The sequence below is a fragment of the Myotis myotis genome, unplaced genomic scaffold, assembly GCF_014108235.1.
Source record: "Myotis myotis isolate mMyoMyo1 unplaced genomic scaffold, mMyoMyo1.p scaffold_m19_p_7, whole genome shotgun sequence".
In the NCBI taxonomy this organism is placed as follows: Eukaryota; Metazoa; Chordata; class Mammalia; order Chiroptera; family Vespertilionidae; genus Myotis; species Myotis myotis.
In genome coordinates, this window is record NW_023416379.1 from 576,135 (window position 1) to 589,564 (window position 13,430).

General features: G+C 64.5%; 1 protein-coding gene across 4 annotated transcripts in view; it reads right to left on the reverse strand.

Annotated features, from left to right (window-relative positions):
* Window positions 1–13,430, reverse strand: part of SMOC2 (SPARC related modular calcium binding 2) — a 73,650-nt gene that overhangs the window by 13,373 nt on the left and 46,847 nt on the right. For 3 of the 4 annotated variants that reach the window (XM_036317512.1, XM_036317510.1, XM_036317511.1), the window contains 2 exons: window positions 8,064–8,250; window positions 5,509–5,591 (listed from right to left, as the gene is read on the reverse strand). The exons of the other annotated variant lie outside the window; for it this stretch is intronic. In XM_036317512.1, coding sequence (XP_036173405.1) covers window positions 5,509–5,591; window positions 8,064–8,250 — 270 coding nt within the window. The remainder of the gene's footprint in view (window positions 1–5,508; window positions 5,592–8,063; window positions 8,251–13,430) is intronic. 4 annotated transcript variants of the gene reach the window in all.

Consider the following 13,430-nt stretch of genomic DNA (forward strand, 5'->3'; position numbering starts at 1 on the left):
CCCCGAGAGCCCCCGAGAGCCCCCCGAGAGCCCCCGAGAGCCCCCGAGAGCCCGCGTGCACGAGGAAGGGGCCGCTCACGGAGGAGCGTCAGGCGGCCACTGAAAAGGACGCGGTGGCCCTCCCGCTCCTGCCGCTGGTAAGCCGCCTTCCCCAGGTCCGAGCTCGGCGTGAATGGGACTCGCCGCCGGTCCAGGGCGGCCCTGGCCTCGGAGGAAGCGCCGCCATCCGGCCCCCCGCCAGCAGCGGCCGACACGCGCGCTCTCCGCGGCCGCGCAGGAAGCGGGACGGGCCGGCGCCTCTGTAACGGCGTCTTCAGCGGGCACCTGTTGCCTTTCCTGCCTCCGCAACTCGTGGTCCTTTGTTCCTATTTGACTGTGAACGAGCAATTTCCACCATTTCCGCCCAAGCTTTCCCCAACTTCTCATTTTCTTAAAAATCAGGAAATAATTACCTGAACTAAATACTCTAATAGAAGCCTCACTAGCCTCTGCCCCGTGCAGGGCAGCTCCGAGCCCAGTTCTCGCCTTTCCTGTGCCTCCTGCGGCCGCTCAGCCTCCCGGCGACTTTGCTTTGAAGAAGCAGGACGTCCCACAGGAAGGACTGTCTCCTGGGAGCTGCAGGGCTTTTCCCGCCCAGAGGAGCCCCTGACGCACCCCGCCAGCTGGGGCCCCCCAGGGAGCCCCGGTTCCACCCCCGCCAGCTGGGACCCCCCAGGGAGCCCCGGTTCCACACCCGCCAGCTGGGACCCCCCCCAGGGAGCCCCGGTTCCACACCCGCCAGCTGGGACCCCCCCAGGGAGCCCCGGTTCTACACCCCCAAGCTGGGACCCCCTCAGGGAGCCCCAGTTCCACACCCCCCAGCTGGGAACCCCCGCCAGGGAGCCCCGGTTCCACACCCGTGAGCTGGGACCCCCCGCCAGGGAGCCCCGGTTCCACACCCGCCAGCTGGGACCCCCCCCCAGGGAGCCCCGGTTCCACCCCCGCCAGCTGGGACCCCCCCAGGGAGCCCCGGTTCTACACCCCCCAGCTGGGACCCCCTCAGGGTGCCCCGGTTCCGTCACGAGGTCTTTAGCCAGAGCGTCTGTGTGGGTTTGCGTTTTATCCGCAGCATCCTTTCCTCGGTAACACTGGTTGTAATGGTCTATTTATTCACCATTTTTCCCATAAAAGGCAATTTTCTTCTGAAGGGCTAGTCATTCTACAAACCTAACCGAATATTTAATCGCCCACGCAGGCCTAAGACGTGAACAATGTCACTCTTTCTCCCCAAGCTTTGCTCTCGAGAATTGGCCCCTCCCCGCAGGGCCGGGCGCAGACTTGGACACAAGCAACAGCAAACAGGCATTTCACATCCGCTCTCACCCATGGCGCACCTGTCCTCACCTGCACACCTGTCCTCACCTGCACACCTGTCCTCACCTGCACACCTGTCCTCACCTGCACACCTCACCTCACCTGCACACCTGTCTTCACCTGCACACCTGTCCTCACCTGCACACCTCACCTCACCTGCACACCTGTCCTCACCTGCACACCTGTCCTCACCTGCACACCTCACCTCACCTGCACACCTGTCCTCACCTGCACACCTGGCCTCACCTGCACACCTCACCTCACCTGCACACCTGGCCTCACCTGCACACCTGGCCTCACCTGCACACCTCACCTCACCTGCACACCTGTCCTCACCTGCACACCTGACCTCACCTGCACACCTGTCCTCACCTGCACACCTGTCCTCACCTGCACACCTCACCTCACCTGCACACCTGTCCTCACCTGCACACCTCACTTCACCTGCACACCTGTCCTCACCTGCACACCTGTCCTCACCTGCACACCTCACCTCACCTGCACACCTGGCCTCACCTGCACACCTCACCTCACCTGCACACCTGGCCTCACCTGCACACCTCACCTCACCTGCACACCTGGCCTCACCTGCACACCTGACCTCACCTGCACACCTGTCCTCACCTGCACACCTGTCCTCACCTGCACACCTCTCCTCACCTGCACACCTCACCTCACCTGCACACCTGTCCTCACCTGCACACCTGTCCTCACCCGCACACCTCACCTCACCTGCACACCTCACCTCACCTGCACACCTCACTTCACCTGCACACCTGTCCTCACCTGCACACCTGTCCTCACCTGCACACCTCACCTCACCTGCACACCTGTCCTCCCTGAACAGTACCAGGGAGGCCGGTACCAGGGAGGCAGGTACCAGGGAGTCAGGCACCAGGGAGGCAGGCACCAGGAAGCCCTCCAGGTGTGGCTGGAAGCCCTGGGCACAGCATGGCACCCACTCTCTGCATCCACAGGACTAGGGGGCTACCTGCCTGAACCTAAGACTCCCCTCCCGGCTCAGCCACCATTCCGCAGCCTCGCGTCTATGAAACGTATTTGATCTGACGGGAAATCACCGAAGTTGACATGTTTCATGGGTGAGACATCGGCTCCTCCTTCTGCCTGTGACAGCCTCGAAGGTCGAGTCCAGTGGAGGAAAGGGAACGGGCATCTGCAGGGCCGGGCGGCCCACGGCACAGGCACGGGGTCAGCTGGCACCGCCTGCTGGTGAGCGGCCTCAGCTACCCGTGGGGAGGGGGGATCGTGCCACGCCCCCCGGAAGTGCTAAAATAGGATGTGAAACCCTGGGGTGCTCTGAGGGTGTCTGCTTCAGCCAGACCCGCATCCCACCCACTGTCCCAGCCGGAAACGAAAGCGGTGCCTTCAGGAGGAAGGACCGGCCGCAGCTGGAAGGAGCTGCCCACGCCGCGGGCCTGCTGTTCTGGGAACAGCCTGCTCTGCCCCAAGAGCAGCCTCCACGGAGTTGTTTGAAGGCCACTTGCTTTTCCCTAATAAGGATCCTGTCTCCAAAGAGTCACAGGACGAAGGCGCTCCCACTCCCAAACCTCCGCGGCAGCGGGCAGGCTGAGCCATCTGAGTCTGTGCCCGGCCTCTGGTTAGTGTCTGAGGCCTGGGAGGCGGGAGGCGGCGTCCGGGTGACAGCGCCCCGTCTCCTCCTAGGGGGAGCGGTGGGGTGGGGTTCCAGGGCAGGGGAGGGGTGGGGTTCCCACGGCTGGGACAAGACCTCTTCCCAGCACTCTCCCTAGACGATCTCTCTCCAAAGGCACATCTGACACCCAGACAAGCGACACTGGCAGGACCCCCTCCTACGACCAGCTGTTCCACAAGATGAACCCCACCCCGGCCTTTAGTCAGGATCGGCGTCGTGTCAGTGCTGGGTTCCGTGGGGACAGCTCCCCACCGCCTGCCGCAGACACCAGCACCGCGGCCGCACCGATGCTGGTGACGTGCAGGGGACACTCACGAGTAGGCAGGTCGATGCAGGAACAGTGCGGTCTTGTTTGATCAGAAACATGAAGACTCTCGGCCCCGTAGGGACAGACCACAGGCCCTGAGACGCGAGTGAGGCCAGCAAGCGCTCGCCGCGGGCTCCCCGGGCACCGAGCACAGGCCGGAGCCGCTGTTTCCTGTAGAGAAAACTGTCCTCCACCAAATCCGACACCTGGCGGAGGAGGGATTTCCCCGGCGATGGCGGCAGAGAGCCCCCCCGGCTGCTGGTCGCGGACACGGGGAGCCCCCGGGGGAGGGGGAGACGCCTGCCAGGTGCACAGAAGGTGCTCAGCGAGGCGTCTGCGCGGTGGTGTTTGCACCTTCATGCTGCCCCCTCCCCCGAGGAAGCCTGGTCACGAAGCCCGCGCTGACCACCCACACGGAGGAGCAGCGGGTGACAGACATCACGTCCCACAGACGCCTGATCCGCCCCAAGAGGAAGACGCTACAGACACGGAGCGGGAAGATCCGACTGAGACAGGAGGGCTGGGAAAGCCGGGCCTGGGACGGCCACGGTCCCGCGTTTGCCGCCTGACCCTGGTCCCCGGCCCCCTCCGTGTGCAAAGCACCTGCATCACGGCCGTGGACGGAGCCTGTGAGTGAGTGGAGGCCCGTGGCTGTGCCCGTGGCTGTGCCCGTGGCTGTGCCCGTGGCTGCGCTCGGCCTCCTGCCCTCGTGGATAAGCAGGAAACACATTTACGTGCAGAATCTAAAACCCTCTGTATCGGTCACAGCACAACCCGTGCAAGACCCACACGTGTTTCTAGACAGGCCTCCATCCGGCTGCGTGTGAGCCCAGATCGCAGGCGCGCTCTCCGCCCAGGAGGCTGCGGAGGCTGCTCCGCTCTGGAGCACATGCAGCCTGGAGAGGTTTAAAGGGAAAAGGAGATGAAAATAAAACAGAACAGCAACAAGCTCTGCCGGTGCCCTCAAGTCCTCCGTGCGGTGGTGACGTCAGAGCCTGTGTCCCACTCCCAGGGCCCGGACGGCCGAGCCGCTGACACCTGAGGGTCGCCAGGCGCCGGCCTCACCTGCGTGGCCACGTCCAACCTCCCGCCAGCTCCTGGAGGCGGTGGGCTTGCGGGCGGAGGCTCGGTGTTAAAGAACCCTGCTGGCGTAGCCCAGGCACGCGGGGCTTTTTAAGAGAGAGAGCCCACGCACCCCTTCGCGAACGTGCCTTTAACTGTTCTGAGGTCACGCTCCCAGCCTCAGCGACGCTCCCGCAGGCCTCCGCGATCCCGCGCGCCCGATGCAAAGACCGACCCGGTTTCACGGAGGCCGAGCCCTCGGCCCGGGCAGCCGCGTCCTTTCAAAGGGAAGGTCACCCTGGCTGCCGTCCTCGCTCTTCGTCACCCTGAATATTTCTTGCCTCGCCCTTCCCTGCCCAGCAAAGCTCATTCAGAACAGAAGGCGAGACAAAGAGCTTCACAGACAAGAAAAGCTCAAGGAGTTCATCGCCACCAAACCAGAATCACGCGAAATGTTGAAGGGTCTTTTTGAAGATGAAGGAGAAGGAGAAGGAGAAGGAAAGAAAAGATTTTTAAAAATGGACAATGAAATGGCAATAAATGCGTATCCATCCACAATTGAATCTAAAAATCAAAATAAATGAACAAAGAATCGAAAGAGCAAAATAAACTGAACTAGAGCCAGAGGCCTGGACACATGGGACGGCCGGACGGCTCTCAGAGGCCGGGGGCGGGAGGAGACTAGCCACAGACCTCGCGTGCGTGTGCGTGGCCTACGGACCCGGACAACAGGGTGGTGAAGGCCTGGGCGGGCGGGCACCGGTGGAGGGGGCCACGGGGGGAGGAGGGGGACAGCTCAACAGCAGAGATTTTTTAAAGGAATCTCAGAAAACGGCATTGAAGTCCCGCTCTCTCTCAGGGAAAAGCGCCCTGAAGCTCGGGTGTGGGTCTCGCCGCGGCGCATGGCGAGTCGGACGCGGCTGCCCCGCGGTGCCGGGTCCTGCATCGGGCGTCTCCTTGCAGCGTCTCCGCTCACCCTGCCCCCGCAGGCCCCTCCATGGGGATGATGGAGACCCCGCCCTGACATTCTTTCTCTTCCCAGCCTCCAAGAAGCTCTGAGTGTCGGTCCTTCCCTGCCCCCCGCCCCCCCGCCCCCGGCCCTGCGCCCACTTACCCTGCAGCTGGCGGCCCTTGTAGAGGTCCCGCGCTTTGGTGGGGTGCGCCCTGGCCGTGTTGTCGCATTTCGGCTGCTCGTACCTACGAGGGGGGAAGGGAGGTCAGTGGGGTCAGGGCTCTGACGGGGTTCTTCCCTTTCGCGCTGGTCCCAAAGCAGGACCCTTGCCGGCCAGTTAGGGTGAGGGAGTCCGGGTTGGGGGAGGGGCTGAGGAGGCTCTGCTTGCTGTGGGAGGGCTCACAGCGTCGTCATGGCTGCCGGTGACGCACAAGCCACGGAGCAGCTGGGAAGCGGAAGCCGGCAGAGCAGAGAGCAATCGGCTTATTAAATCACGTCCTGCGCGGCCGGCATGGCTCATCGACCTGTGAACCAGGGGGTCAGGGTTCGATTCCCATTCAGGGCACAAGCCTGGGTTGCAGGCTCGATCCCCTGGGGAGGAGGGTGCAGGAGGCAGCGATCCATGGTTCTCTCTCATCATTGGTGTTTCTCTCTCCATCTCCCTTTCTCTCTGAAATCAATAAAAAATCATGTCCTTGGACTGGATGCTGAATCAACCTGAACCTCCGTGTCAGCTGGTCAGCCTGGAGGCAGCTTGGTGTCTGACTGCGCCCGGAAGGCAGCCCCCGGGCCGTCCCCCCCTCCCCGACCTTCCCAGCAGGAGGTCCAGCCCCAGAGAGGAGGCACCTCTGCGAGCTCAGGGCGGTTTCCTCGGAGCCTGGGAGGGTGTGGGATGGCGCTGACCATCAGCGTCGTGACAGCGAGTGGACAGGTGACCGGGCGCTGCAGAACGGCAGGCGGCAGGGGCTCCCTGACTTGATGTGTCCCCTGGAACTCGGGGGGAGGGGGCGCCTGCAGGCCGAGCGGGCTGAGGCGCGCCGCTGTGGACGCTGCCCTCCCTCCCTAGAGACCGGGCTGGCGGGCCGGGGCGAGAGGCTGTCTCTTGGCTGGTGCCTGGACCACGCCTGCCAGCCACACTCCCTCTGCGAGGGCAGCCGGGCCGGGAACCAACGCCCGACTTAAACACAGGCACAGGCCGCTGTTAACTGTGCAGAAACGCTGCTTCCCAGGATCCTTAGGGGACAGCATGTGACAGGAACAAAACATCTCACAGCAAACCCTCGAAAAGGCCCCTGTGCTGATCTGGCCGGGGCCCTGGCCGGCCGAGCTCTGGCGGGCGCTGCTGTGCTGGGCGCCGTGAGCCAGTGTGTGTGTGTGTGTGGTGGGGAGGCGGCGAGGGGGGTCTCCATTGTCCGCGTGGCTGGGGGGTGGGTGGGGACGCACTGGCCACCACGGCCTGGCCTGAACGAGTCGCAGCTCCTCTGAGTCCCAAAGCTGAGCGCCCGGGAGATAGTTCCACAGAGGGACGGACAGACACGGACAGCAGGCCAGGCAGACGGCATCTCGTCAGCGGTCCCCCAGCCCTGGCTGCGGGAGGGCCCTGTGTGTCCTCCTCGTGGTGCCCAGGCGACGCGGGGACAGTCGGGACGTCCCGCGGGAAGGTGGGTGTGCTCGCCAGCCCCGAGGGCGCGTGGCTGAGGGGCAACACCTGGTGCCGTCCGACACGTTCGTCAGCTTCGTGTGCACAAACGTGGGGAACTGGAGCTCAAGGCACAGAAAGCTTTACCCACAATGAGCTTCCGTGAGCAAGGCCGTGGCCCCCAGGCAGTGTCTCCCAGGCTGTGTCCCCCAAGCTGTCCCCCAGACCGTGGGCCCCAGGCCACTCCCCCAGACCATGTCCCCCAGGCCATGTCCCCGAGGCTGTGTCCCCCAGACCGTGGCCCCCAGGCCACGTCCCCCAGGCTGTCCCCCAGGCTGTCCCCCAGGCCATGTCCCCGAGGCTGTGTCCCCCAGGCCGTGGCCCCCAGGCTGTGGCCCCCAGGCTGGCCCCCAGGCCGTGTCCCCCAGGCCGTGTCCCCTGAGGCCATGTCCCATGGGCCGTGACCCCGGGCGGCAGGAAGTGCTGGCTGACACCCCAGCTCACAGGGCCTGTGTCTGGGCCTGGGAAAGGCCGCCGCTCACCTGGCCCTGAGCCGTTCTTCCGAGTGGGAACCGCGGGGGCACGTGTTTCATGGCACAGAAAGCCCTCGGGGAGCGGCGCCCTCAGCGTGTGAAATGCTGGCTCCTTGGCCGACACTGGGACACTCCCCCCTCCCCCTCCCCCCTCCCCCACACTACCTTCCCCCCCTCCCCCCCTCCCCCCTCCCCCCTCCTCCCCCACCTTCCCCCACTCTCCCCCACCCTCCCCCACACTACCATCCCACACACTACCCTCCCCCACCCTCCTCCACTCTCTCCCACTCTCCCCCACACTCCCACACACTCAGGTTCCCCCGCCACCCCAGATGGCAGAGGGCTTTCCACACTCGCCCGCACAAGGCCACGCTGCCCACCAGCTGTGGTCACTCCGTCAGCTCCTGGTCACCTTCAGGGGACAGTTTCCTCGTCCCCATGGCCAAGGCCACTGTTTCCATGGATGCGAAGCACAGAGCATTGGGCAGGGCAGGTACGGGGGAACTGTGGGGGTCCCCTGCCCCCCGCCCCGCCCTAGGGCTCACCTGGTGGAGGTGCCGGGGATGGGGCGCCCCGTGTCCACCAGCACGCACCAGCAGTAGCCCGTGCTCGGGTGGCACTGCACCGGCTTGTAGAGGCCGCCGTGCGCGCACTCGGGGATCACCACGTTGTCGTTGCGCGGCTGCCGGGCCTCCTCCAGTGCCGACTGCTGCTCCTGGTCGCACGAGGACGCTAGGGCGAGGGGCGGCGGGGTGAGTGCCCCAGGACAGGCACACAGCCCGCGCACGCCCCGTACACACAGCACACGGCCCCGCACACATGTGTGCACACGCCCCACACACACCCCACACAGGCCTACACACGCCCCACACACAGCTCTGCACATGCCCCACACAGGCCCGCACACAGATGTGGACAGCTGGGGCACCTGTGAAAACTCTGAGTCAGGAAACTCAAGTCCACAGAGACCCTCCTGGAGCAGGGCCCTCACACAGACTCCCCTCTACATGGTCACATAGTGTAACATGCTTAATACACAGAAGGTAACATGTTACCTTCTGCTGGTGAGCACAGCTTGTATAAAAGGCCCTGCACTGTGCACATGTGCACACACACTCACTCACACACACACACAGTCGCACACCTACACACATGCACACACAGTCACATACACACACACACAGTCGCACACCAACACACACACACACAGCCACACACCTACGCACATGCACACACAGTCACACACCTACACACATGCACACACTTATACACACACTGCAGGTTCCTCTGCACATGAGCTGAGGGCATAGTTGTTTACTGCTGAAAACACACAAATAAAAAAAGAAACTCTAAGCTCAAAATCTGAAAAATCAAAGACAAATGAAGTAAAAGTCTTTAAAAATACTGTTGAAGTCGGTGGGAAAGGTTTCGCTCTTGGGTCTGCGTTTGCCTTTGGACTCAATGCTCAGCCCCGGCCGGCACTGGGAGGCAGCAGGGCACAGGGCGCCGAGTGGGGCTGCGTGTGGGATCGCACAGACGGACCACGGGCCGGAGGGCACAGCGAAAGCCTGGCTCTCAGGACAGGTGGGCGTTGCCTAGTCACACCTGCCATGGGTCACCCTCCGCTCCCTGCACGTGTGTGCGCGGGGCCAGCTCTGCCCGTCACCGTGGCTGCTAGCGCCTGTCCAAGCGTGTTTACTGTGGGCGTCCTGGAAGAAACAGGAATCCGTGGGACCCCTCGGGTTCTCAGACGGCCTGGCGGCGGCTCCCCAGCTGACCGCAGCCCCCGGAGGGGCACCAGCACCGGGGAGCGAGATCCCGTCCTCCAGGCCGACATGTCGGGCAGCAACGTCTCACAGCAGGTCCTCACAGCGCTGCCTGAACGACAGGTGCGGGAGGACCCGGTGGGCAGGCGTCCGCTCCTCCAGGGGCGCTCAGGCTGCGGGGGAGCCCAGCTCAGGCTGCAGAGGGCCCGTGGGCACAGCCACGTGCACGCTCTCGCCCCGGGGCGCGCAGGCGCTGACCTCTGAGAGTGTCCGGACCGGGGGCCGCTCCGGGACCCTGGGAGCCGCGGTCTGAGGCCTGTGGCTCCCCCACAGCCCCTGTGGCTTTCGCTACCCAGAAGCGGATTTCCTTTTTTGTCTGTAAGTTAAGAACTTTAAGTAACAGAGTTCTGGCTCTAGCAGAGTCTGACACAGGCCTGGGCACTTGGTCTTCATGACACTGATACTCAGCTGACGCGTGCTCTGGACAGACACGGGAGGAAGGGCTGGCGGTGCCGGGTTCCTGCACGCGGCTCCCCGCTCACTCCTGGGAACACCACCGCCCCGGTGTGCGCTGAGCTCACACCAACTGCCTCCCCCAAGTCCCTCAGCAGCTCACGATCTTGTTCAGCAAACAGATCCATGAGCAGCCCGGCCGCATGGCTCAGAGGTTGAGCATCAGCCCATGAACCAAAAGGTTGCTGGTTCAATTCCCGGTCAGGGCACCTGCCGGTTGTGGGCTTGACCCCAGCGGGGAACATGCAGGAGGCAGCTGATCAGTGATTCTCTCATCGATGTTTCTATCCCTCTATCCTTCTCCCTTCCTCTCTCCCTCAAAACTCAATAAAAACAAAATTTTAAAAGCAGACACACACACAGCCTGGCCCTGTGTCACTCGGTGTCGTAAAGGAGAGGCTCTCGCTCCCACGGTGACTGGGAACGGCGTGGCCCGCCAGCGACGATGGCCACATTTCTCTCCAAACGGCCACCAAGGATGTTGGACCCTGTGAGGAAGCCCAGGGGCTGAGCTGAGTGTTTGCAGATGCAGCTGTGCCCGCGGCGATGGCGGCGACACGCTCCCTTCGGCTGCCTGGGAAACGCATCGCTGACCTCACCGCTCACCTGGCCCTTTCGCGAAGCTTTGCCAGTGGCAGGACTTGTGGGGTGACCCTCTGGGCACAGGCGCTGCCCCGCGTATCCAAGGACACGCTGCGGCCACAGACATCCCCTGGGACAGCCGTGGCCCATCCCTGAGGACGGTCGGTCGCACGTGAAAGCTCCACGTAGGAAGGCCCACCACCGACTGGCCCCCCGGCTCTCAGACTCTGCCGGGGGTGAGCTCGCGAGGTGGTGCTGCGCACGGGAGGAGCCGTGTTGTTCCTGTAAACATCTGGCAGAGGGGCGGTGACCTCTGCCGCTGGGTCCGGTAAACCCGCTCCCGTGGGAACTCCGGCTTCTCAGGGCCCTGCGATCCAGTCGCGCTCACGGCTCGGCCGTCTCCCATCCGAACGGTTCCCTTCACCCAACAGCCCCTCCCCGCTGAGCCTGGCGATCAGCCCGTCCCGCCCCCCCCCCCCCCCCCCCCCCCGGCAACAGGGAGAGCAGAGCGCAGGTGAGCCAGTCCCCCGCTAACTCGCGTCGATGACCCCGGAGACCGCGGGGGGTGCGTCCGTGTTTCTTGCTTTTGTTGCTGCTGATACCATCCCATCCTCATGTTCTGCTGGGCGTCTCCGTTCCTCTTGTTAAACGTCATGCTCCTTTGTCTTTAGAGTTTTTATTCATAGACGAGACGGTGCAATAGACAAGCGCTGTGCATGAGGAAGGGTAACACGGGGTCCTTCGGGGTCTGGGGCGGTTAATTCCGCTTCCATGACGTCTAATGGGAAAAGTGATTCCGTTTTCAGCCTCCACACGGAGCCCAGTTCTCCACGGCGCCTCCAAAACCCCTTCCGCTCCCCCCTCCGCAGTCACGGTCCCCAACCAGGGCCTGGGCGCCACGAGCCCCCCCACCCGCCCCGGCGACCCCAGTCCCTTCACCATATCTGGGCAGCTCGCACCCAGCAAGCCCCCTCCCGGGCCCTCCTGGCACGGCTCACGACCCCCGAAGCCTAGTCCATGCTGAGCGCCCGCACCTGCTCCCCTGGGGGCCGCGTGCAGCCGCCTGTGGTCGCTGAGACGCACGTGCCACTTGCTGCGAACGTGAAGGGAAGGCGGTGCCGGGTCTGCAAGTAGGTGTTTGGAGACGGACGGACGGACGGACGGACCAACTAAAGCAGCAGGAAGGGCTCAGGGGCCAGGCTGGCCTCTGACGGGACAGACTTTACAGAAAACGTTTCTGCGCACCTTCCAGCATCTCAGCACACGTGCTCTCACTTGCAGAGTCGCCACAGCCTCCGAGGGTCCTGTCCAGCCGGGCATGGGGCCGACCACTCCCGGGAGCTCAGACTCCCGCCCACAGGTGGCTGCGCTCACCCCACTGCCTGCCCTCGCTCCTGAGCTGCCCGGCTCCAGCGACCCTCACCCCTGACCCATGCGGGGTGTGGCCACGCTGGCCGCCTGAGGGCGCGGGGTGGGAGGTGAGGTCCTTTCCAGAGTCGCACGGCCGGTGTCACCCAGAGCTGATACGCGTCCACCCTCCCGGGCGGCCAGGCCGCTCCACACTAACCTCGGCCTCCCTCCCTCCCTCGGCTCCGAGACGCTGGTCCCTGAGGAGCCAAGTCTGGGAGCCCCGGCCTGGGCTGGACTCAGAGCCGCGGGGGCCGTGTCGGGACCCAGGCCCGAGGTCGAGGCCATGCACCGCCGCGTGCTGACCTGCTGACGGCTGGTCGGCGGCCGTGTGCTGCCAACAGGCGGACGGACGCTGGGTTTGCTCAGCTGTTGCGAGGGTGTCACCATCGGGGAATGACAGCCGCCCCTCCAAGCCCGAGGGGGGAGCCCTGACCGTGACCAAGTGGCCCCGAGGACAGTGGCATCCTAATCACAGAGGGGGGAGCCCTGACCGTGACCGAGTGACCCCGAGGACAGTGGTGCCCTAATCACAGAGGGGGGAGCCCTGACCGTGACCGAGTGACCCCGAGAGCAGCAGTGCCCTAATCACAGAGGCAGGGAGGCCTCCAGGGTTCCAGGGGAGCCGCCCACTGGCCAGCCATGTGTGTCTGATGGAGCCCCAGCTGGGGCCATCCCAGCGACCAGCCCCCGCCAGCCTGCTGCTCTCCGAGCTGGTGACCCCCATGTTTACAGCTGGTTTGCTTCCTCAGTTAGGCCCGACCCCCTGCTTGGCCTGCCTTCCGTTGCAAAGACACCCAAACCTGGGACACAGTCCTCGTCCTCCTCCTCGGGGAGAAGGTGGTGGCCTGCATCCTGCGGGCCTTGGTGGCTGCTGGGGGGACCCCGTCCTGCTGAGGGGACCCCGTCCCACATCAAAAACACATGTCTAATGCCCATGGTACAATCTGCTGTAAAAGTTAAATCACAGAATAACTGGGTTTAAACAGGGAGCTGCAGACCGAGCCCTGCGGTCGGCCCTGCGGTCAGCGGGCCCCCAGGAGGCCAGCGTGCCACAGCCCGCTCAGCCCGCTGCCCAGGCCGGTCACCTCCTGCCGACCTGAGCGGCCAAGCCCCTCCTCCTGTCGGGAGGAAGCTGCAGACGTGTCTGGCAGAAATGGGCAAATAGACAGATTCTAAATATTTAACTTGTGCAGCTCCCAGGGCTCAGGACACGGCGAGTCTGGCACCAAGCGCGTCGCCTAATAAGGCAGCGCCGGGTCCAGTCTGTGCGGCGGCCCGTCCTGTGCGCCCAGACACCCTGAGGAGCTGGGGCCATGTGACGGGGAGCAGGAGCCGCCACCCCCCACCCCGGCCGCCGGAGCCAGGGACGGGGGCTGTGTGACCGCACGGAGGTCAGGGCAGATCCGGGATGGGTGAGGAGGGTCCCCTGCCTCCTGTCACGTGGCCCCACACGCAGATCACCCCCTGAAACGCAGGGCTCAGGGGCGACCCTGAGCGAGAGCCCCCCACCCTCCCCAGCGGAGCTGGGCAGGAGCTGCCCTGAAACCTCGCTCCTTCCTGAGTGTCCGGGCCCCGCACCCCTGCCCACTTCCCCGGCCCCGCGCCCCTGCCCACTTCCCCGGCCCCGCGCCCCCTGCCCAC